Source organism: Bos mutus, chromosome 21 (assembly GCF_027580195.1).
Source record: "Bos mutus isolate GX-2022 chromosome 21, NWIPB_WYAK_1.1, whole genome shotgun sequence".
NCBI lineage: Eukaryota > Metazoa > Chordata > Mammalia > Artiodactyla > Bovidae > Bos > Bos mutus.
This window is the reverse complement of record NC_091637.1, coordinates 43,504,761-43,527,988: the sequence shown is the minus strand read 5'-3', so window position 1 is coordinate 43,527,988 and position 23,228 is coordinate 43,504,761. Positions and strand designations below refer to the sequence as shown.

The 23,228-nt window shown below is 42.9% G+C and overlaps 1 protein-coding gene across 1 annotated transcript in view; it reads left to right on the top strand.

Moving 5' to 3' along the window:
- The first annotated feature begins 11,561 nt into the window (after positions 1-11,561).
- EGLN3 (egl-9 family hypoxia inducible factor 3) overlaps positions 11,562-23,228 on the top strand; it is a 29,680-nt gene continuing 18,013 nt past the window's right edge. Inside the window, exon 1 of the mRNA XM_005898561.3 lies at positions 11,562-12,229. Within this exon, the coding sequence (XP_005898623.1) occupies positions 11,873-12,229 (357 nt within the window). The 5' untranslated portion in view covers positions 11,562-11,872. The remainder of the gene's footprint in view (positions 12,230-23,228) is intronic.

Below are 23,228 nucleotides of genomic sequence, written 5' to 3'. Positions count from 1 at the left end.
TCCTTTCATTGCTAATACACCAAGCACGTTCCTGCCTGAGAGCCTTCTGACCAGGGCTCTGTCTCCTGCTCTCTGCATGAAATTTAGGTTTCAGCTCAAGTGCCACCTTGCTAGAGTAGCCTTCCCTACCAGAATAGCTAAAATAGCTCCCTCTTGGGAGGTTAAATTTGATGACACTGAAAAAAAAAAAAAAACACCTCTGATGACAAAGCACCCATAAGCCAAGTCAAAAGTAGAAGAAAACCTGGGAAAGTATTTGCATATTAGCTATGACATGACTGATTTCCTGAAAATATAAAGGCTTTTCCTAAAAAAATCAACGGGACTATCGGTCTAATGTGAAAAAAAAAAAAAAAAAAAATGGGCAAAAGATAGGAACAGTTCACCAAGCAAGCCACCCACATGTGTTGCTCAAACATGTAAAAAAGTACTCAAACTCCCCTTTGGTTAAAAAAAAAAAAAAGAGTGAAAGAGATACTTTTGTATCTATCAGATTAAACAAAAATAATATTTGCAATTATGTAAACAGTAACCCTCATATCCTGCTGGTAAGAGTGTAAACTGGAACAATTTTTATAGAGGGTAACTTGATAGTATTTATAAAAATTACACGTGTGCAAACCTTTCACCCAGTGATTTTTACTCCTAGTAATTTGCTCCACAGATATGCTCCTGAGTGTGGGAATAGATTTGGGTACAAAGGTACTCATGACAGTGCTGCATGTAATAGCAAGAGGCTGGACATACCTGTGGCTCAGTCAGTTGGGAAACGGATAAATCAATTACAGTGCATTCATACAGTGGAAATAATACGTGGTTATTAACAAGAAAGAGGCAGGTCTGTGGCACTGGGGCGCATTGAGTGTATTTTGTATTGGCTTGCAGATACTTTTAGTTTATTTGTTCTTAAAGAGGGCCCTTAAAATTGTATCAGCTTCAGGCCTAACAAAACCAGGGTATTCCCCCTGAAACTCACTGAGGAGACAAGACACACTCCTGCAGTGACAGAGGTTTGCTCCATGGTGATGCGAGCGGGAGAGGGATATGGAGGGATTTAGGGTTCAGTGGGGAATCTGTCTGCATTGCAGGAGACCCAGGTTTGATTCCTGGATCGGGAAGATTGCCTGGAGAAGGGAATGGCTACCCACTCCAGTATTCTTGCCTAGAGAATTCCAGGCTCAGAGGAGCCTGACGGGGTACAGTCCACAGGGGTTGCACAGAGTCAGACATGACTGAGCAACCAACATTAATATGTTTCAATAATATGGGCATGGATCAAGGTTGAGAGTGTGGAAAATTCCACAGGTGTCTACTATATAAAAAATAAATAACAAGGATCTACTGTATAGCACAGGGGAAATATATTCAATATTTTGTAATAATGTATAATGCAAAGAATCTGAAAAAGAATAGATATATGTCTGAGTCACTTTGCTGTACACCAACAACTAAAGCAGCATTGTAAATCAAGTATATTTCAATGAACAAAAGTTCCCCAGCAAATTCTGATACGCTCACTCCTTTGAGATTCACTACTACTCTGGGTTCGCCTGCAAGTCCCCAGTGCTATACAACCCTTCCCACATATGCCCGAACTCCTTATGACTTCAGAACCACTCACACCATCAGTTGAAGGCTGATCCCTGCAGCTAATGTCCAGGTGCCTCCATCCATCTCGTCCATTTCCCTGTCCTCGTCCGTCTAGTTACCTCGGCCCTTGAGGCACCCCTCGGATGCTGGGACCAGCCATCCTAACTCCAGAGTTGTTTCCTCTCCCTGGCTCTTCTGGCCTCTGATGTGACATGCCACACAGCTACTATTCACCTCATGTTTAGTGGGAAGATGGCAATATGCCACCAGGAATTCCCGGATCATTCTCGAAGCCTATCAGTGTTCTAGAGGCAAGAAGCCTCTGAACAGTTCTTATCCTCTATAAATTGCCTGCGTATGCACTTTCAGTTTGTCTCCTTTTTGCCAGATGTCAAACACCTGCTGCTGCTGGGGGAGTTTGGAGAAAGTTTGAGGAAGGTGGGGAGTAAACCAGCCTGACAGGAAAGATTCCAATCACATAAATCAAGCAATGAAGTTAGGTTTAAATATATGTGGCTATATATGTATATACATATATTGAGAAAATCAGATTTCCTTGAGTTCTGTGCATGAATATAGAAACAGTTAAGTATGCAGTGCATTCATTCAGGGTATGGTGAACATCTGACTTGTGTCAGGCATTGTTTTTGGCACTTAGAGTTGCTGTGGTGAATCCATTCCTGCCCTCAGACTCCTGGGAGGAATAGAGTAAAACAGATTCAAACCAAAAAAAGTCTAGTTTTGATAGGCACCAAAAAGGAAATAAACAGGAAGCTGAGATGGGTGATGCCTCCTCTTGTTTGGGTGATAAAGAAGGCCTTTTGGAAGAAATAACATGGAGGAAGTGATGAGAAGCTTCCTTTCTGGAGGGTAGGGAAAAGTGTATTCCAAGGTGAAGATACTGCATATGCAGCATTACTAAGGTAGAAAAGAGAGCTTGGCTTGTTTCAAGAACAGCAAAAAAAAGTTGTGTGACTGGATCACGGTGGGTGAAGATGAGGAACAATGAACTGGTTCCTGGGCCACGTTAATGAGTTTGGATTTTAAGTGCAGAGATTTTACAAAGCAGAGTGATGCCACCTTATTTAGGAAGGAAAATTGCTCCAGCTTCTGTGGAGAGGATGGATTGATGTGGGGCAAGTGGAAGCCCCAAGAGAAGGCTGTTGCAGTAATCCAGTTGGGAAATGATGGCAGTCTGGAGCAGTTGTGGCGGGTTTTTTTTTTTTTGGAGTTACAACTTGGCAGTCAAATTAAGAGGCGTGGTTGTGAATCCAGTGTGGGAACTGAGATTACACGTATCGGTCAATGTCCAGCTGGGAAAACAGAAACCATTCTAGGTATTTCATGTGGAGGAATTTAACCTAAGGAATGAGTTACAAAAGTGTGGAAAGGTTGGAGCAACCAAAAGGGGAAGATGTGATAACCTAGAGACAAGCATCTGAGAGAAGTCTTGGACCACTCCAAAGGCTGAAGATGAAGCAGAGAGATGGCAATGTTTTCAGAGCCCAGGAGTATCTGGCATCTAACACTGCAGAAAGCTGCTGATGCTGTTGGCACTGGCCACTGTCCCAGCCAGGGATGCTATTGCTGGAACTACTGAAGGCCACTGCCAGCCACTGTCAGAAGCTTTTTTAAAAATGGAGGGTCTCTCCTTCCCTCATTTCATCTGTTTTCCCACTAGTGTTTCCCACTGGCAGCATTTAACTGGGCCAGCTGGCAAGGGAGTGTGGGAGATGCAATTCACAGGATCCCAGCCACCTCCAACTGACCAGCACACAGGATGGCAGGGACTGTACTTAACACCAACAAGCCAATGACCAGCACATGGAAGAACTAAAGATTTAAGTAGGAAAAACAATATATTTTTAAAAATATATATATATTTTAGGACTTCCCTGGTGGTCCAGTGGCTAAGACTTAGCGCTCTCAACCCTCCTAACACAGGGGGCCCAGGTTCAATCCCTAGTCAGGGAACTAGTACATTCGATCCCAGCTCTGGGAAGATCCTACATGCCACAGAACAACTAAGCCTGTGTGCCGCAACGGCTGAGTCTGTACTCTACACCCCAGGAGCTGCAACTGCTGAAGCCGGAGTGCCATAGAGCCCGTGCTCTGCAATGAGAAGCCCACACACTGCAGCTAGAGAGTAGCCTCTGCTCAGCGCCACTAGACAAAAGCCCATCCAACAATGAAGACCTAGCACCTAAATTAAGTAAAAAAAAAAAAAAGTGTGCACTATTTATTATGGCTACTGGTGACCATTTCTCTGGTGGTATCTTTTTGACAGCGAATAGCTGAAAACCATGACATTAAGTTGGCTTTAGAAATGAGGAAATGCATTATCTCAAATAACTGGAAGTCCAGAGGTAGGACAGACTCCCAGAATAGTAAGATAAACTGCTCTGGGATGTCACCAAGGTCCCAGGTTCTTTCCACACTGTATTCTGCCTTCCCCTGTGTTGGCTTCCTCCTGAGCCTGGCTCCCTTCATGGTGACGAGACGGCTGTCAGAGGCCACAGAGCTGCCTGTTTCCTTTCCCATGTTCAGCAAGAAAATGAGATCCCTCCCTTCATATTCTCTGAAAGGAATATGAATTGCTTTCAAGCAGATCAGTGGTTCTCAGTACTGCTGCAAGTTAAAATCTCCAAGAGTGCTGTGTCACTTATTTATTAATTGATGATGATATATTATTTATTTGCTATTTTATTGTTGAAACTGCAATACCTAGGCCTTTTCACTAGAAATGTTTATTAGTCGGGGGTGGGGCCCAGCTGGAGGTCATTTTTGGAAGCTCCCAGCTGATTCTAATGGACAGCCAGAGCAGAGAACCACTGGGTTAGGTCACCTGCCCAGCCCTAGACTAGCAGTCACCAGGGTAATGCCAAGAACTTAGGAATGCCATGGCTTAGGAAAGGGCCTCAAAGTGTGATGCATACACTCTCACCCCGACCAACTGGCAGAAACAGCTCCTGGGACCTGTCAGAGACACAGATTCTTGGGCCTCACTCATGCCTACTGAATTTGAAACTCTAGAGGGCCAAAAGTTTGTGTTTTAACAAGTTTGTTGCTGGTTCTGGTGGATTACTTATGTCTGAGACCTGCCTTAGATCAATCAGGCTTGCCTCTGAAGCTGGGGAGGGTAAATATGTTTTACCAGTGAACCCCAGGACACTGAGCCTTTTAATGCTCCCTCCTCCCACTGCCAGGTCAGAACAGGGCAGGGGATTAGCCTCCTGAACCCCCAGTTCAGGGATTAGCCCCCTGAACTCCCTCTGTACAGGGAGGTCTCCCAATTGTGCCACCAAACCTCAGCCACTGCAACGGGCTTGACAGTGGGCCAACCCAAGATGGGAGGAATGCATCTTCTGTAGGTGCCCATTCCTTCCTACCCTGGGGAAACTGGAAGTTTCTGCAGGTGCTAAAGAACTGAGAAGACAAATCTGGCATATATACTTTCCTGAAATCACTCTGAACTAGTTTCAACTACTGTATAATTTCAGCAGCATCCTGGAAAAGAAAAAGGCCATGTGGTAAAAACAGAAGAAATCTGAACATGATAAGTATTTTGGTTAATAACAATGTCTCAATATAGATTCATAAATTGTGACAAATGTACCATATTACTATCTGATGTCAGTGGGGAAACTGGGTGTGAGCCTATGGGAACTGTGTAAATCTTCACAACTTGCCTGTGAATCTAAAACTCTTCTCTATGTGGCCCCATGGACTGTAGCCCACCAGGCTCCTCTGTCCATGAAATCCTTCAGGCAAGAATACTGGAGTGGGTTGCCCTTCCCTTCTCCAAGGATCTTCCTGACAGAGGAATCGAACACATGTCTCTTGCATTGGTAGGCAGATCTTTACCTCTGGGCCACCAGGGAAGCCCATTCTAAAATAAGTTTATTTTAAATACAACATATTAAGATGTGAAATTCTAATGAATGGAAGAACCTTTGGAAAAGCTTTATAAAATTAAGTAAAGTTAAATTCTTTAAAATATTCCATGCTAATATAAATTTCACACTGCTGTATTGATGCCATGTTTTTAACCAGAGCAAATGCTTTTTAGACATTTTTAACTTAAACAAGAGTTGAATTGGAAAATACTAATGAATATTCCAAATACATTGTACTTCCCAGAATCTGCACACAGCAGAATTATCAAAGAGCAAATGAGAGAGGCTTAAACTTGTCCATATGCTTAAAAATTATTAAGAAGCAATATAGAAAGTTGCTTTCTTTGCCATCCCCTTAGACCTGGAAAGGAGTAGGATGGCTGGACTCCACAGGGAATGGGACATAATCAGATACACCTCTTTCTCAACCCAGTTCATAGCAGTGAGTTCAAGCACATGTTCCCTTCAGGCGCTCTCTTCTTATTTCACCAGCTCCATTTAAATGAAATGTACATCCTGTGTCCTGAGGGTCGAGTCACACAACCCAGTGGACTGAGGTGTGGCTCATTTCCCACGACTACTCTCAGCAGACTGTACATCACTGAATTTGTATGGGATTCTTGGAAACACTGGGCTATAATTGGAATGGAACAAGGGCTTCCCAAGTGGTGCTAGTTGGAAAGAACCCACCTGCCAACGCAGGTTAGATGTAAGAGACATAGGTTCGATCCCTGGGTCGGGAAGATCCCCTGGAGGAGGGCAAGGCAACCGACTCCATCATTCTTATCTGGAGAATCCCATGGACAGAGGAGCCTGGCAGGCTACAGTCCATAGGGTTGCACAGAGTTGGACATGACTAAAGTGACTTAGCACTCATGCAAGGAGCAAATCCTAATTTGTAGCTTGGAAGATTCCTCTCAATTGTAGTCGGCTAAATAATTCATGGTAAGATTTTTGCTTATCTTCCTCTACACCAAGTATCCGTAAGGAAACCAAGAGTTAAATTTGTCATTGCAGGTGAAAATGCTATAATTAAGACTTACAACAAAAAAGTACTTATAGAAGAGCCTGGCATGCTACAGTCCAAGGGGTCATGAAAGAGTTGGACATGACCTAGCAACTGAATAACAAAGGACAAAAGCATTGCTATGTCAAGCGAGTGGCTCAAAATAACCACCCCCCACCCCACCCCTGATCTTATCACACTTGGAATCACTTAGGTTTTGTCTGGCATTATTATATATCTCATTGTGTGGTCTTGGACAAGCTCCTTAGCCTCTCTATGCCTCATTTTTGTCATCTTCACAGTGGCAAAAATAATAATTCCTTGGCAGTGTTAGAAGAATTGATAGAAATAATATTTGTAACACTTTTAGTAAAGTGCCTGGAGTATGGTGTTAAAAAAGTGTTTGTTTGATAAATCAATAAATAAAATCATCCTTGCCCACATTAAATCCATTCAGTTTAATCAAGATAAACCTCTTGATGATATGGCATGGCAAAACGCGGAAAGGAATATTCAGATATCATCTTGGAGGGAGGGAAACTCTGGCACAGGAAGACATTGAAGGAGTGAAAGAAATGTAGATAGTTTTCATCAGAAATAAAAAAGGATGTGATGGAACCCTCCCAAATTATCAGCAGAAATGTAAAATGGCACAGCTGCTGTGAAAAACAGTATGGCAGTTCCACAAAACAGTTAAATGTAGAATTATCATGAAATTGGGGGAAAAAAAGTGTTAGTCGCTCAGTCATATCCAATTCTTTGCCACCCCTTGAACTGTAGCCCGCCAGACTCCTCTGTCCATGGGATTCTCCTGGCAAGAATACTAGAATGGGTAACCATTCCCTTCTCCAGGAAATCTTCCCGACTCAGGGATAGAACCCAGGTCTTCTGCATTGCAGGCAGATTCTTTCCTGTCCAGGAAAGCCCCATATGACCCAGCAATTCCACTCCTAGGTGTATGCCCCAAAAAATTGAAAGCAAGTACTCAGATACTTACACATACATGTTTATAACAGCATTGCTCACAATAACCAAAAGGTGAAAACAACCCCAATGCCCATCAGTTTATGATAGATAACTGTTATATATTCATACAATGGAATGATCCATGGTACAACGTAGACGGATTTGGAAAACATATTAAGTGAAAGCAGCCAGACATACAAGGCCACATATCTTGTGATTCCACTTGTAGGGAATATCCAGAAAAGGTGAATTTATAGAAATTCTAAAAGCAGATTGGTGGTTGTCAGGCACTAGGGAATCAGGGAGTAATTGCTTAATGGATACAAGGTTTTCTTTTGCAGTGCTGAAAGTTTTGGAATTAGAGAGGTGGTGATTGCATAATATTGTGAATATACTAAATGCCAATGAATTGTACACTATTTTTGGTGAATTTTACCTAATCCCCTCTCCTCTGCAAAAAAACAAATCCCACATACATACATAAATAGAATAAGAGAGAGTGCTCTCTTGTAGTTGAGAACACAGAAACAGTTGAGGCTTCCTCTTCCACTGACCAGAGATTCCTTCCTTAGGAGAGTCCCTTAATGTCCAGGCACTCTGGACCCTGGTTTCTACTTTGATTGGAAAATGAAGTTGGACCACTTGGAAGTTCAAATTCCAAAGCCAAGAAATTCAACTTCCTTCTTTTACCCTCTCTCATCTACATGCTTGAAAAATACCTGCCTCTTTACTGCAAATATATACTGGAAGACCACGTTGTTGAAATTAAATTACAGGGAAATTAATTTGTTTTAGTTATTAATAGGAAAAGTATTTTAATATTTATGATGATAATGACACAGATTAATGGGTGAATAAGTAAAACGAATGCACTTTAGCCATTATCTTGGTGTTTGCCACTCTGATGTTCAGACTCCTCTGAGCTCACGCATGGCTCCAGCCTGTCTGCACCCCTCATTGTAATCACACACTTGCTTTTTGTCAGTCACAGTATCTCAGGCTCCTCTGCCAAATGCAGTGCCGGCAGCCCCAAGTTGATTAGGAGGCCTTTGATTGATTGATAGGTGCCCTTGCCAAGTAGGAATGGGGGCAAGGGATTGAGTACCTTTCTAAACTGCCTATGGTTTGCAACCTAAGTGATCTAGAACAACTTAAAGATTTTAGTCACTAGAACTTGCTCGTGGGCTGTTTTGGTTACAGCTGGACTAGTTACAAATTTATTCTAACTTTGAATTTGGTTTGAATAGCGAGCTGAACTTAACCAGTGCCAGGATTTAAAGCCCCGGGTCAACAAGTTGATTCTGGGAGGTACGGATGTATTTTTCTGTATTTCACTGACCACCATGTCCTCTACCTCTACTTCTGATTTCTGGTCCTCTGTAAATTCCATAATTATTCCTATAAGTGTCAGGTATATCTTCAAAGAAATTTCAGGTAGCAAATTTTCAGCCAGCTACCAGATCTGTCATTCCCCTCCCCTCCCCCCCCAACCCCCATTCTTCAAATTCAGATATACCTACTTCTGAGGCTACAACAATCCCCAAAGCTGCAAAAACTTCCAGCCACTGCTTACCAGGGCCCATGTTCGGACAGCCTCAGACCACTCTTGATCACTTGTTATCCATAATGCCCCTGAAGGAGCTCACTGGAGGGCCCCAGGTATCCTGGTTAGGCAGGGTTTAAGCACACTGGAGGAAAGGGCCTTCCTCTCTTTTGGTATTGCATCTTCATGTTAGTCACTGCTGCAAATGAGTAGCCCCAGGTTTCTCTTTAGGTCTCCTGCTCCCAGAACTGAACGTCCTCCATGGCTGGATAGAGAGGTGAAGCCAGGAGACAGGTATCCTGCAGAATGCCTAACTGCCCTTCACTGGGCCCCTGGGGTTTTGCTCTGGGCCAGGCTGCTCTGCCTGATACTCTCCTAGTGATTTCTCTCTGGGGAGGCATCTCTGTTCTTCATGCAAATAAGGCCAGTTTACAACCAGCCCAGACTTGCCCAAACCCCACGTGGAGGTTGCCATGGCTCAGGGTGAGACACCAGTTTCCCAATACCTAATTGTTAGGCCCCTACTATGTGCTAGGTGCTGGAGGTCCAAGAATGATGGGCTCATGATTCAGGACGGGCTCGTCATCCAGGAACTGCTCCTTGAGGCTGGCCAATCAAGCCATTACCTTAGTTGGTGCACCTCCTGCTGGAAGGTCATACCAACAGTGCCAACTTAGTGCTGCCCTGGCAGAGATCCTCCTCCCTGTATAAGTAGGAGTTTCACTGGGGTTCTCACTGACCGCTCCTCTTGAACATTCTTCAGTTCTTACTTGACCATGTATTTCTGTCTGTTGCTTTCCATCAGTAGCAGCAGCATCCCTTTCCTATTCTGCTCTTTATTCCTGGCCCAGACTTCGCTCCATTTCTCCTCTCAGATGAAGAAAAGAGAGGGCTGTGGGCAAGAGAATAAAAGTGTAAAATCTATATGAGATTGTATACAAAATAAACAATACCTGTAAAACCTGTATACTTTTTTTCTTTTCACAAATGTTAATTGTACTTTATTTTTATGAGTGAACTGTTTTTTTCTTTTTCAGTTTAAATAAACTGAATAAAAGATAAAAATGCAGTTAACATTTGTGGAAAGAAAAAAGAGAGAGAGAGAGAAGAATGTACAGGTTTTACAGGTATTGTAGGACTTCCCTGGTGGCTCAGTGGTAAGGGAGGGTGGGCTGGTGCTCAATTCCTAGATTGGGAAGATGCCCTGGAGAAGGAAATGGCAATCCACTCCAGTGTTCTTGCCTGGGAAATCCCATGGACAGAAGAGCCTGGTGGGCTACAGTCCACGGGGTTGCAGAGTCGGATGTGACTTAGTGACTAAACAACAACAAATTTATTGTAACTTGCAACTTAATGTGAGAACTGTACATTCTTTTGTTCAATTTCAATGAAGAACCCAAGTGCAAACTGATGTAAAATTTAAAATATAGAAATGGCTTTGCATGCAATTTATGAATCTTATCTTGAGTCTGTTCTTTGATGTTCAGTAGGAAAGAGAATTTTCTATTAAGTAATTAGCTTGCTGCTGCTGCTAAGTCGCTTCAGTCATGTCCGACTCTGTGCGGCCCCATAGACGGCCTCCTACCAGGCTCCCCCATCCCTGGGATTCTCCAGGCAAGAACACTGGAGTGGGTTGCCATTTCCTTCTCCAATGCGTGAAAGTGAAAAGTGAAAGTGAAGTCTCTCAGTTGTGTCTGACTCTTAGCGACCTCATGGACTGCAGCCTACCAGGTTCCTCTGTCCATGGGATTTTCCAGGCAAGAGTACTGGAGTGGGGTGTGATTGCCTTCTCCGAAGTAATCAGCTTGCCTTTGGATAACTAAAAAGTCTTAAAGGACATACCTATGTTGGCTGTTACATGAATGAGCATGTGGTGAATTCTGAAGGCAGACTTTCAGAACATCATATTTTAGTAAGAAGCTTGAAAGATACATTGATCAAAACATTCAGCAAAGCAAAATACATTATTTTCGGTATAAAATATGACCCAGTATTTCATTGTTCACACCCTCCTTTCATTGAGCGCCTGGGCCTTGAACATAGTAGCAGTCTGGGAGATGCTTGTTAATTTTAATTAAAATTGGATTCCTCCCAGTCTCTTAAAGTCTTGAACCTCCCGGCCTGGGTCAAACAGCTGAGGAAAGGAGAATAAAGTACCAAGAAAAGCTAGAACAAGATCATTGCTAAAATATTTGTTTCTGGGTTTATTATTTTATTCAAAAGTCTAGGAAGTGACCGGTCTAGAATGTGGCAGCAAACTGCTGTTAATCCCATTTACATTTTCAGAGTTGGGATCCAGGTTTTCAAGTTTGTTATGGGACTTTATGCAAAACTGGGCAAATCGATAGCATTCTAAAAATGCCGTCTGTTCTCCAGCTCCCCTCCTGGTCACAAACAAGCGAGGCTGGCGCTGGGCTCGCCCGGCTCCTAGAGCGAGGGGTAAACCCGGCCGGGTGAGGGACTCGGGAGAAGGGCTGTCCCGGGGGCGGTCCCGGGGCGGAGCCTGGGCGGGGCCCGTGACGCGTGGAGTCGGCCGGCTCAGGGGCTGGACCTCAGCTTCTCCCCGCCTGGGGCCGCCGCCGCAGCACCAGTGGTGGCTCCACATTTCCAAAAGGGGCCCTCCGACTCTTCACTGGGCCAGTCTGGCGCTGAGTCGCGGAGCGCCGCACAACTTCCGCTGGTCTCTAAACGGGATCCCTCCTCCCCAGAGTTGCGGGCAACTTTCCCCTCTCCCTGGCGCCGCGGTGGCTTGGGGACCGTGGCCGCCGCAGGTAGCTGAACTCCGGGCCACGCTCCCCGCGTCTCGGCTGAGCGCACACGCAGGTCGCTCTCTGCACGCTGGGGGTCCCCAAGCTCGGCTTTGCGGGCGGGATGCCCCTAGGACATATCATGAGGCTGGATCTAGAGAAAATCGCCCTGGAGTACATCGTGCCCTGTCTGCACGAGGTCGGCTTCTGCTACCTGGATAACTTCCTGGGCGAGGTGGTGGGCGACTGCGTCCTGGAGCGCGTGAAGCAGCTGCACTGCAACGGGGCCCTGCGGGACGGCCAGCTGGCCGGGCCCCGCGCCGGCGTCTCCAAGCGGCACCTGCGGGGTGATCAGATCACGTGGATCGGGGGCAACGAGGAAGGCTGTGAGGCCATCAATTACCTCCTGTCCCTCATCGATAGGCTGGTCTTGTACTGCGGGAGCCGGCTGGGCAAATACTACGTCAAGGAAAGGTCCAAGGTAGGACGCGCGCGGGCGCCCAGCCGCTGTTGCAGCCCGCGGAGACGGGGGACGTTCGGAGTCCGTTGTGTGTCGCCTTGGCAGGGCTGCAATCGAACTTTAGTTTTTAAACAAGAAGCAAGAAGTCCGCCTGCCCCCTACCTCCGCCCCTCACGTTTCCATAGGTTATTAGAAACGTTATGTATGATTTGAGACACACTGGAACTCATGATCTTAAATGTCTGCTTTCAAGTCACTTATTTAATAGTGCCCTTCAGACCTTCATTGTGTTCAGAGGGGATTACAACAAAAGCGCTTTTAGAGAATTCTAGAGACAGTGTGATTTCACAGTGTGGCATTTGGTTTGTGGAGTCTGGCAGGTGTGAGGAGAATTTGATCTGTAAAAGAGTAAGGCTCATCCTCACTTTTGAGTGCTGCCCTTGGCTTGTTGCATCCAGGACATTGTTTGATCATCCAGTTGATGTGAAAATTCTCTCCTGGTTTTGAGCCCCAGCCACCACTTACCTTTCCTGTCAATTACTGGGGAAATCCACTCAGAACAACCAGTTGAGTGATCAGGAGAGGGTGTCAAGTACCTCTGGAAAGAAACCATGTTTTTGTTCACATCCCAGCAGTCACTCCTTAGGTGGTAATTTTTCTTGGAAACGTTTACAGGTAGATTGGCAGAACTGTGGGAACGTGGAGTACCATAATGTCGGTGCATGTACATTATGCTGGGAAGTCCAGCTACTCAAGTGTTCTCTACAAATGATAATCCAGCCAGTTTTCCAGGGTAGTTCTGAGTGATTTATACTCCTTTTATTGTAGACCCCATCAAGGGGCACTTACAGCTGTAGAGAAGTTTTACTTTAACACAGTGAGGCAAAAATACTAGTGTGAGAAGGAAGGTGAGCATTCACCTATGTAGCACTCTGTGACACTGTGTGTAGTATTCTTCAATTTAAGATTGCTCCTGCGATATTAATAAAACACACCATTGTTGTCTCATTTGTCCCATAAGCTGAAAGGAACAATTTTTATAAAGGACAAATGGTGGAGACTGGAAGTGCATAGAAAGGAAGGGGTTGGATTGATCAAGTACAACAGGGGAGAGATTGCAGTTACCTTTCCAGCCAGGAGGACGTGGTTAGACTATCTGAAAACACTATTTTTAATAGAATGCAAATAAAGTAAATCTTAGAAGGAAATGCTGCTTCCTAACATTTGATTGAGGGAAAGCTCAGTTAGCTGGTCTCTGTAGAATATTTATGGTAAAGTGTCTCTTTACTCCTGTCCCATCATTTTGGTGCTGGGCTAGAGAACCGTTTGTCTTGATTAGATTTGTTTCTGCACTTGTTTTGTAAATGACTGGGCCTTTCGGATGGGGGAGGGGTCTGGCTAGCCTCAGGGCTGTAGAGGTGCTTGTGGCTTCAACCTGAAACAGCAGATGGCTTCTCTTCAGTTTTTCAAAGTTTCTTTCAAATGTTGTTATGAAATTCACTCCCAGCATTATAGAAATGGAATTTGCTCAGCAAGAGATCAGAATTAATTGATAGAAAGAGGCCACTAACATATTTAAAAGTTAATTTTTTTGTTTTTGTTTTTATTTTTATTGTAGATTTGACTTAACAGACAGTTGTAGGGTTTTAAGCTAGAATTTAACTCCACAAATTGAATGAAAAGCATTGTGTACCTCTGAGTAAAGGGGAAAAAAAAAAGATCTCTACATATGATTCTTCAATTATGGATTATCATCTGGGTATAACAAAACTTCAGTTAACCCTTTCAGAAGGTGACTGAATTGTAAAGAGAAAATTCATCTTTTGGCCAATGAAGAGACCTCTATCCATACTTTGATTTTCAGCTTTCCTTTAGCTGTTTGGCACAAAGCTCTTTATTTCTGCTCTTTAGATAATCACCTGTAAACTGGGATATTCCCTGGCCAGCTAGAACCAAATGTAGACCAAGCTTGAGCAAACCATTATTATACTAAAAAAAAAAAAAAGTTTGGTTGGTTTGTATAAAGAAGTCTCCTTAGTAATGTCTTGTGGCCCCTCAGTCTCTTACTTGAAGTTCATTATTGAAGCATTATAGAAACACATTTCATTTTTACATGATTTATAATAGTTCTACCTTAATTTAACCTTATTTACTTCTCTTCCCTCAACTGAATGCCTTACTCTACTGCTTCCTAGGGAGTGATACAGACCCAGTTTCTGCTCCATCCTTAAAGCAGGTTTTCAGTAAAAACTAAGTTTTTTAAAGGAAGAATTTGTACATTTATTTTAAACATTTATTTGTAACTTTTTTTACAGAAATTTTCAAACATATATGTGTAGAGAGGCTAGTGTAATGAGCTCCCATCATCCATTTTCAACAATTGCCAATAGATACATTTATGTATTTTAGACCAGTTGTTTTTTAGGTACTTGAAATTTATTTGTGTTAGGCTTAATCAATCCTGATTAAGCACTTTTTCCCCTGAACTTTGAAAGGTCATTGAACAGTGTAATAATGCTTTTTATCTCGATGAAAGAATTACTAGAGGCATTGGGAATAGAATAGGAATATATACTAGTCCTAAAATTGAAATTGTAGAAGCGTATGGAAAGAAATATTAAAGGGTTCCTTCCCCTCCCTGCGACAAAAGTTGTTACTGATCAAAATTTATCTACCTCCGCTTTGTTAGAAAAAAATCCAGGGGTGCTAAAGACTCTCCAGGGAAGACGATTCCATGATACACAGCAGTATGGTGCCCCCTAACTTCAAGTACTATCATTGCTCTCAGGCTATGAAAAGATTTCTTATCTCTTACTCCCTTTTGGGTAATTTTGACCATATCCAAGATAAATATTGGTTCTACTTTGCTTCTCTTGCTTTAGCTGCCTAGATGTTGGAAGTGGCTGTCTTCCAGAGGACCTGTAGTTTATAGAACCCAGAGTCCTTCTGTTTGAAGTATCTCACTGTAGACTCACTAGTTAATAACTCTAATAATAATAGCTACCTTTTAATGAGCAGTTGGTTCCATCTGGCACTGTGCTAAGCACTCTTCAGACACTATCTGTCTGACTTAGTCTTCAGAACCATAATCTTTGGCAAACTGAGTGATTAAATCATCTGCCCAAGGTGATGAAGTCAGCAGTGAATGCAGTTGGTCACAGGGGTTAGGGATTTGGACTTAACCTTGACTAACCTTGTAGCCGTAGGTAAGTTTCAGTTTTCACCAAGCGCAAAGTGAAAGATACTACCTTACAGTTTGAGGGGTGGGGGGATTGGTGAAGAAGCATGAAATAAGATAATGAACATAAAATTCTTATCAGAATTCTGAGCCTTCATAAATGTTAAAAGAGGAGATTTGGGATTCTGACCCGGTTCTGTTTGAGCCTAGAGTTTGCTTTTGACTCTTAGGCTCCTAAGAGTCTACATTCCCTCCTTTCATTCCCTCAGCATGGGGAATTTTGCTGGGGTAGGGAGACAAAGAGCTTACACTCACTTGTACTTTTGAGTTGTAGGACCCTCTGGCTTACACTTGATCAATTCTCCAGTTTAAAAAAAAAAACAAACCCCAAATATTGAAGTGGGTCTGTTAAGTACATTTGAAGAAGAGAATGGAATGCTGTGCTAATGTTTTCCTACTGTTATTTGCAGGAAACGCATTTATTAACAAAGTTGGTTGTTAGGGTCCCCAACTGGAGTAGCTCTGGATGATGGGGTTATGGGATTTGTATTGTGAATCAACAGGTCAGTCCTCCTCTGGAAACTGTACAGAGAAATGATGAAACAACCATAAGTTGTGGATAACAAAAAATATATCACAAATGGTGGGTTTGTTCCTTCACTGCTAGAGCAGTGACAGTTTTGGCTCTTCCTTCTGTGATGTCAGGAATATTCATGACTTGATGGAGCTCATCGTGGTTGCAAACTGCCTTAAGCAAACCTGGGATAATGAATTTCAAAGAATAGAATCTCTCTCAGGACCCAAGTGCAGGAAATGCTGTTGGGGTTCACAGAAGCCTGGAGCCATGAACTGTGAACCAGAAAGTCCTTAATGTACTGGAAAGCAGGTGTATTAGTTCTTGTTTCTGGCACTCTATGGCCTTCCTATTTGCTTCTCTGCTTGCACGCTATTTCTTGCCATCTCTGATTTCCTATGCAGTTGGCTCAAGATGGCTGCCTTAGAATGCTCATTTCAGCCTCAGTTTGATTTCAACAGAGACCTGACTAACATTCTAGGAACCCTTTTTCATTTCCTGAGAGAAAGTATTATGGGCTCACTGTGGCTCAGAGGATCCATCAGCCTTGGGTGGGGATGGTTGAGGGGGGCATGTGGAATCATACATAACAAATACACGTTACCAGGGCCTGTAAGAGGTGCAGTTCTTAGAGTACAGGGTTTGGGGCCTAGACATCATACTTGGTGTCTCTGCAACTAAAATCTTAAAAATTTATCTGTCAATGAGGTATTTCAGGGGAAGGAGGCAGTAAATTTTAAAGCATGGGAACATCTTTCTATAAGGATGTGAGGATTCTTATAAAAGGTTTTCTATTTGAAAGTCACTTAGCTCTTGGAGGAAGAAAATAATTTACAGAATACAACCTTAGTGAAGCAAGTTTCTCCACAGGGTGAGTTTTCATAGAGTTCTTTGTGTATTTCATTGAATGACACTTAGGAACACAGAAAAGGTGTGTGTGTATGTTTCCTTTATCATTTCTATTGTTCAATTTTGGGCCACTGGCCACTGCAGCCTTGTCTGCTTGCAGTGAAGCGGGAAATCAGGAGGTATCAATTTAATTTATTCATTCACAAATCATTAAATATCTTACACTGCAGTCCATCTGTATGTGGATGGGAGAAAGGAGATGGAAAGGGATGATAAAAGCACCTAAAGAAGTAAGCTGAAAGTGGAGTGGCATAAAATAGTTGTTACCAACTTTGCTGTCTCTTTTTCTGGTTTAACAGGCCACTTTTACACTGATGGGTCATTTTTGTTTCTCTTCTTTGACCTTTCTCCAGTTTCTCTATTTACTAAACGTGAAGTGACTAAAACTATTAGGATTTTAATGATAAAGTTTTTTGCACCTAGGGAGGTATCAGAAGGAGCCCAGCTGGCTCAGTGGTAAAGAACCGACCTGCCAATGCAGAAGATATGGGTTTTATTCCTGATCTGGGAAGATCCCCTGGAGGAGGAAATGGCAATCCACTCCAGTATTCTTGCCTGGGAAATTTCATGCACAGAGGAGCCTGGTGGGCTACAGTCCATGGGGTTGCAAAGAGTTGGACATGACTGAGCGAATAACAGTTAGGTGGGAATTACGTAGCCTGTCTGTGCATTCAACTTTTGGATGTCATGAACTATTTCCCTTTCTGACCTTACTCAGCTCAAGCAAAATTTGTAAATTCTTTCCTGATTCTGGGCTTCCCTGGTAGCTCAGACGGTAAAGAATCTGCCTGCAGTGCGGGAGACCCAGGTTCAATCCTTAGGTCAGGAACATCCCCTGGTGAAGGAAATGGCAACCCACTCCAGGATTCTTGCCTGCAAAATCCCATGGACAGAGGAAGCTGACAGACTACAGTCCATGGGGTCACAAAGAGGCGGACACGACTGAGTGACTTAACTTCCTTCCTGATTCTAGACCCTGGCTAGAAGAATTTCAGATATTATTCAGATGCATATTATTACAACTCTATCCTGAAAATGCTCCATGTCTGGGAGACTTCTCTGATGAGCTTAAAACTGGGGATGGAGTTTAACCCATAAGGAGCAGAGCACATTGGAGAAGCATCTCCAAGCACCCCAGCATCCTGGCATTGGAGGTTAAAGGTCAGAGAACACCTCACCTGTGGCCCATGTTTGCTCAGTTTGGCAAGACCTCTGCTTTTGACTCACCTTTGTGGCCTCCAATAAATTAAATGACAGTTTGACCTGTGTCTATTGAACACCAAGGAGCAGCTTGCAGGTTAGCACAACACAGAAGGTTATTAATTCTTCATTAATTATAGGTCTAGACTTGATAATTCCTTTATAGCAGTACGTTGTGCTGCTGCTGCTAAGTCGCTTCAGTCGTGTCCGACTCTGTGCAACCCCATAGACGGCAGCCCACCAGGCTCCCCCGTCCCTGGGATTCTCCAGGCAGGAACACTGGAGTGGGTTGTCATTTCCTTCTCCAATGCATGAAAATGAAAAGTGAAAGTGAAGTCACTCAGTCATGTCCAACTCTTCACGACCCCATGGACTGCAGCCTTCCAGGCTCCTCCATCCATGGGATTTTCCAGGCAGGAGTACTGGAATGGGGTGCCATTGTACTTTGTGGCTGTTAACTAATATTGCTCTAAGAAACGAGTGTCATTTTTCTCTAGTGTTTGTCAAATGTGCATGTTCTGACAGTAATGATAGTTCAGATGTATTCTGCTGGACAACTGCCGGGGGTGCCCAGTGGGTAGCTGAATCCAGAGACACTAGAATTGTAAATTCGACAGACAAATCATTTTATGATGCCAGACTAACGAATTCAACTTTGGTAGATTGCCAGGAGCCGTTATTTTGGCTCAGATTCAGAGCTATGTGTCTGTTTGCCAAGCAAGATTAGTTAGCTTGGTTCATTATACATAGAATTTGTACCTTCTTTCCCTTGATTATTTTGATCTTAAACCAATGTGGCTCTTACCTCAATTTGTATCATCTTTTGATATTGATTTGTGAGCAAGTTCCTATTCTTGTTTTTGGTGAACTGGTAGTGATGGAGTGTCATATTTTTTACCCCCTGCCCCACCCAACCCCAGCCTTACAGATACATGAGTTTGCAGTTGTTGATTGCAAGCTTTCAGATCTTGTTCTGGATTCATTTTGTTCCTACTTACTGAGTGTCCTCGAGGTTCAGAACAATGTTAATACCTCCTTAAGTCAAACCAATTTAATTTTAACTTTTTATAAGATTTTTAAAGGTTACTTTCCATTTACAGTTACTACAAAATATTGGCTACATTCCCTTTGTTGTACAATACATCCTTGAGCCTGTCTTACAACCAGTAGCTTGTAGCTCCCACTCTCTCACCTGGATGTTGTCTCCCCTTCCTCCTCACTAGTGACGACTAGTGAGTTTTGGTCTCACGAGCAGTTTGGGCTCGTAAATCTACTTCTTTTTTGTTATATTTCTTCATTTGTTGTACTTTTCAGATCCCACATACAAGCGATATCATACAGTGTTTGTCTTTTTCCATCTGATTTATCTCACTTAGCACAATACCCTCCAAGTCCATCCATGTTGCTGCAAGTGGCAGAATTTCATTCTGTTTTATTGCTGAGTGGTATTCCGTTGTATATACGTACCGCATCTTCTTTATCCATTTGTCCATAGACACTTGGGTTGCTTCCATATTTTGGCTGTTGTAAATAATGCTGCTATACACATTGAGGTTAATGTATCTTTTTAAATTAGCGTTTTCATTTTCTTTGGACATATACCCAGGATGGGAATTGCTGGGTCATCAGTTCAGTTCAGTTCAGTCGCTCAGTCGTGTCCGACTCTTTGCGACCCCATGAACTGCAGCACGCCAGGCCTCCCTGTCCATCACCAGCTCCCGGAGTTCACCCAAACTCACGTCCATCGAGTCGGTGATGCCATCCAGCCATCTCATCCTCTGTCGTCCCCTTCTCCTGCTGCCCCCAATCCCTCCCAGCATCAGAGTCTTTTCCAATGAGTCAACTCTTCGCATGAGGTGGCCAAAGTACTGGAGTTTCAGCTTTAGCATCATTCCTTCCAAAGAACACCCAGGGACTGATCTCCTTTAGAATGGACTGGTTGGATCTCCTTGCAGTCCAAGGGACTCATACGGTAGTTTTATTTTTAGTCAAATCAATTTTTCATTCTTTAGAGGATGCAATGATCACAGTTTCTCAAATTCTGGAGTAAATGTACCTATCTCATTTCAACTCTTATTTTTGTTTCCAAAATGAAACTCAAATGCTATTACCATATAGAAATAATCCCCAGATACAAAGATTCAAGGAATATGAGAGCAGTCTTGATTATTTGCCAGTGGGAAGAAGACAAATTGAAAAATTTGATTCCAGGTGTCAGTGACATTTATTTTTAGTTTTTTTAGGGCAAATTGAAATTGTTTTGAAGTATTCAAGATAATACTCTTCTTTTTGAGCATTGCTTGGAAATAGTAAAGATACACTGTACTGTTTGAAACAGTCTGGACATTTTCGGGGAGCTTGCTTGTGTTCTCAAGACACAGAGAACATTCTTACCTTGCCCCTCCCTCCACGTTCCCTCCATGTCCCCTCCCAGTTCTACTCATCTGTCTAGTCAAACCTGAGGGACTATTACTCAGAAATCTCAATACCCAACACAAAGTTGGCAGTCTTTCTTTTTTTTTTTTGGATGACTTTCCTATTGATATTGTTTTGCTGGTTAATTTGATTGTTTTGGAGTAGATAAAACTGTTTTAAACATTGAAGGTTCAGTAAGGAACATGTAGTAGTCTTGGTTAAAATCTGGCTATTTTGTGCTGTTTTAGCTTTTGAAGGCTCACGGTGGATACTTAAGTTTTGTCTTTAAAAAAAAAAAAACAAAAAACTAAATTTTGTCTTGTGTAGTATTGTAGAAATCCTTGAGGAGGGAAGTCTTTTAAAGATACGAAATCACCTGCCTTTGGTTCTTGTCCTCCTTGTGATCCATTTTAAAGTGTTTTGCTAGAGTGGTAAGTAATGTACAACCGAACGCTAATCATGCAGTCTCCATGCTCAACAAAAAAAAATCAAAAAACCCAAGAGTGCTTTCTCCCCATTGTCTGCCCTTTATGCTGTGAACTTAGCGTGCTATTTAAGTTTCTCCGCTTCTGACCCCATCTGACCTTTCTACATTTAATCTCCCACTGACAGCCTTCCTTCCCTCCGGATCCCTGAAGTGCTAGAATCTGATTTGCCAGGCAAACCAGGCGTCCCCATTGTCTTGTCCTCAAAATCCATCTTAGTGCCTTTCCATGAAGTTCCCTCCTGCTCCCTAGAACTCTGTGGGTGGCTCAACCTGGGCCGCCCCAGTAGGCTTATTTCTTTGGCTGCTTACCCTGCCCCTCATTTACTTATAAATTCTTTGACGGCAGAGACTTTTAAGCTTGATATATGCTTTTAGTGCCTCCCCACAGTCCTCTACTGTTGACTTAATTTCATCTTTAAAAGGAATTTCGATTTTAAGGATGTCAGAGTATCAAAAAGAAAAGTTATAAATATTTTGTTAGGCCAAAAAGAAAGATTTTCAACTTGGCCCCTAATTTGATACTAAAGGGTTTAACTATTTTATTACATTAACAGGCTGTGAGGGACCAGCTGATAGGAGAGACTTTGGCTTTGTAAGTTTTTTTTCTCAGTTTTGAAAGTCTATGCTTTGCCCTAGAAAGTACCAAGTCGCCCTCAGATTCTGGCAGCTTGTACTTAGTGGTCAGACTCAGAGAAGCCTGGGACCACGAGACGAGGACCCCGGTTTCTGGTCCTCACTCGGTCCCTTACAAGTAGCATCTCAGGACCTCAATTTCCACTTCTCTAGGAAGGAAGTCAATTTTTATTTTTATATTTGAACTTTAGTCAGCACCTTACTAAGCACTGGGATGGACATTTTATATTTTATTTTGTCTCACTGTGTTCAGTTCTCTGAGCCTCACTTTCCTCATCTATAACACGGGTACAATAATAAATATCTACATCCAGATGATAAGGAATTAAATGAAAACTGAGACTAAGATTTCATTTGAGAGAGCAGATAAGTATTTTCAGTGCCTCTGATTACATTCTGGAAAAGAGATCTGACTCTATCAGCAGTCATACCTCAATGCTGACGTGACAGTAATCCTCAGCAATGCTACAGAGTTGCAGTTGGAATGTTTCCTGCTAATTTCAAGAATCATGCTGCAAAGCCTGTGCCAGAAGCTGCCCTGTAGAAATTCCTCTGACTTCCTGCTCTACCCATCACCTCCTGTTCTCTGAGTTAACTAATTGTTATTTATTGTTCAGCTAAGTCGTGTCCCACTCTTTGCAACCCCATGAACTGCAGCACGCCTGGCTTCCCTGTCCTTTACTATCTCCCCGAGTTTGCTCACACTGATGTCCATTGAGTCAATGAAGCCATCTGACCATCTCATTCTCTGTCACTCCCTTCTCCTCTCCCAGCATCAAGGTCTTTTCCAGTTAGTCAGCTCTTCACATCAGGTGGCCAAAGTAATGGAGCTTCAGCTTCAGCATCAGTCCTTCCAATGAATATTCAGGGCTGATGTCCTTTAGGATTGACTAGTTTGATCTCCTTTCAGTCCAAGGGACTCTCAAGAGTCTTCTCCAACACCACAGTTCGAAAGCATCAATTCTTTGGTGCTCAGTCTTCTTTATGGTCCAACTCTCACATCCATACACGACTACTGGAAAAACCATAGCTTTGACTATATAGACCTTTCTTGGTAAAGTGATGTCTCTGCTTTTTAAATACAGTGTCTAGATTTGGTATAGCTTTTCTTCCAAGGAGCAAGCGTCTTTTAATCACTGTCCACGGTGATTTTGGAGCCCAAGAAAATGAAATCTGACACTATTTCTACTTTTCCCCCATCTATTTGCCGTAAAGTGATGGGACTGGATACCATAATCTTAGTTTTTTGAATGTTAAGTTTTAAGCCAGCTTTCCCACTCTCCTCTTTTACCTTCATCAAGAGCCTCTTTAGTTCCTCTTCACTTTCTGCCCTTAGAGTGGTATCATCAGCATATCTGAGGTTGTTCATATTTCTCCCAACAATCTTGATTTCAGCTTGTGAGTTAACTAGTGCAGATGACTAATTCTAATTCCCCTTGACTTTTTATCATTTAGGCTGAGGCATTGCACAGAAACTTTTGGTTTGTCACAAAATAGCCATGATTTCTCAAAGTGTGGTGGTTGGAGCAGCAGCAGCAGCAGCAGCAGTTTCCCAGAAACCTATTGGAAATGCATAGTCTTGAGCTTCTCCCTAAACCTAGTGAACCAGAAACTCACAATCCTC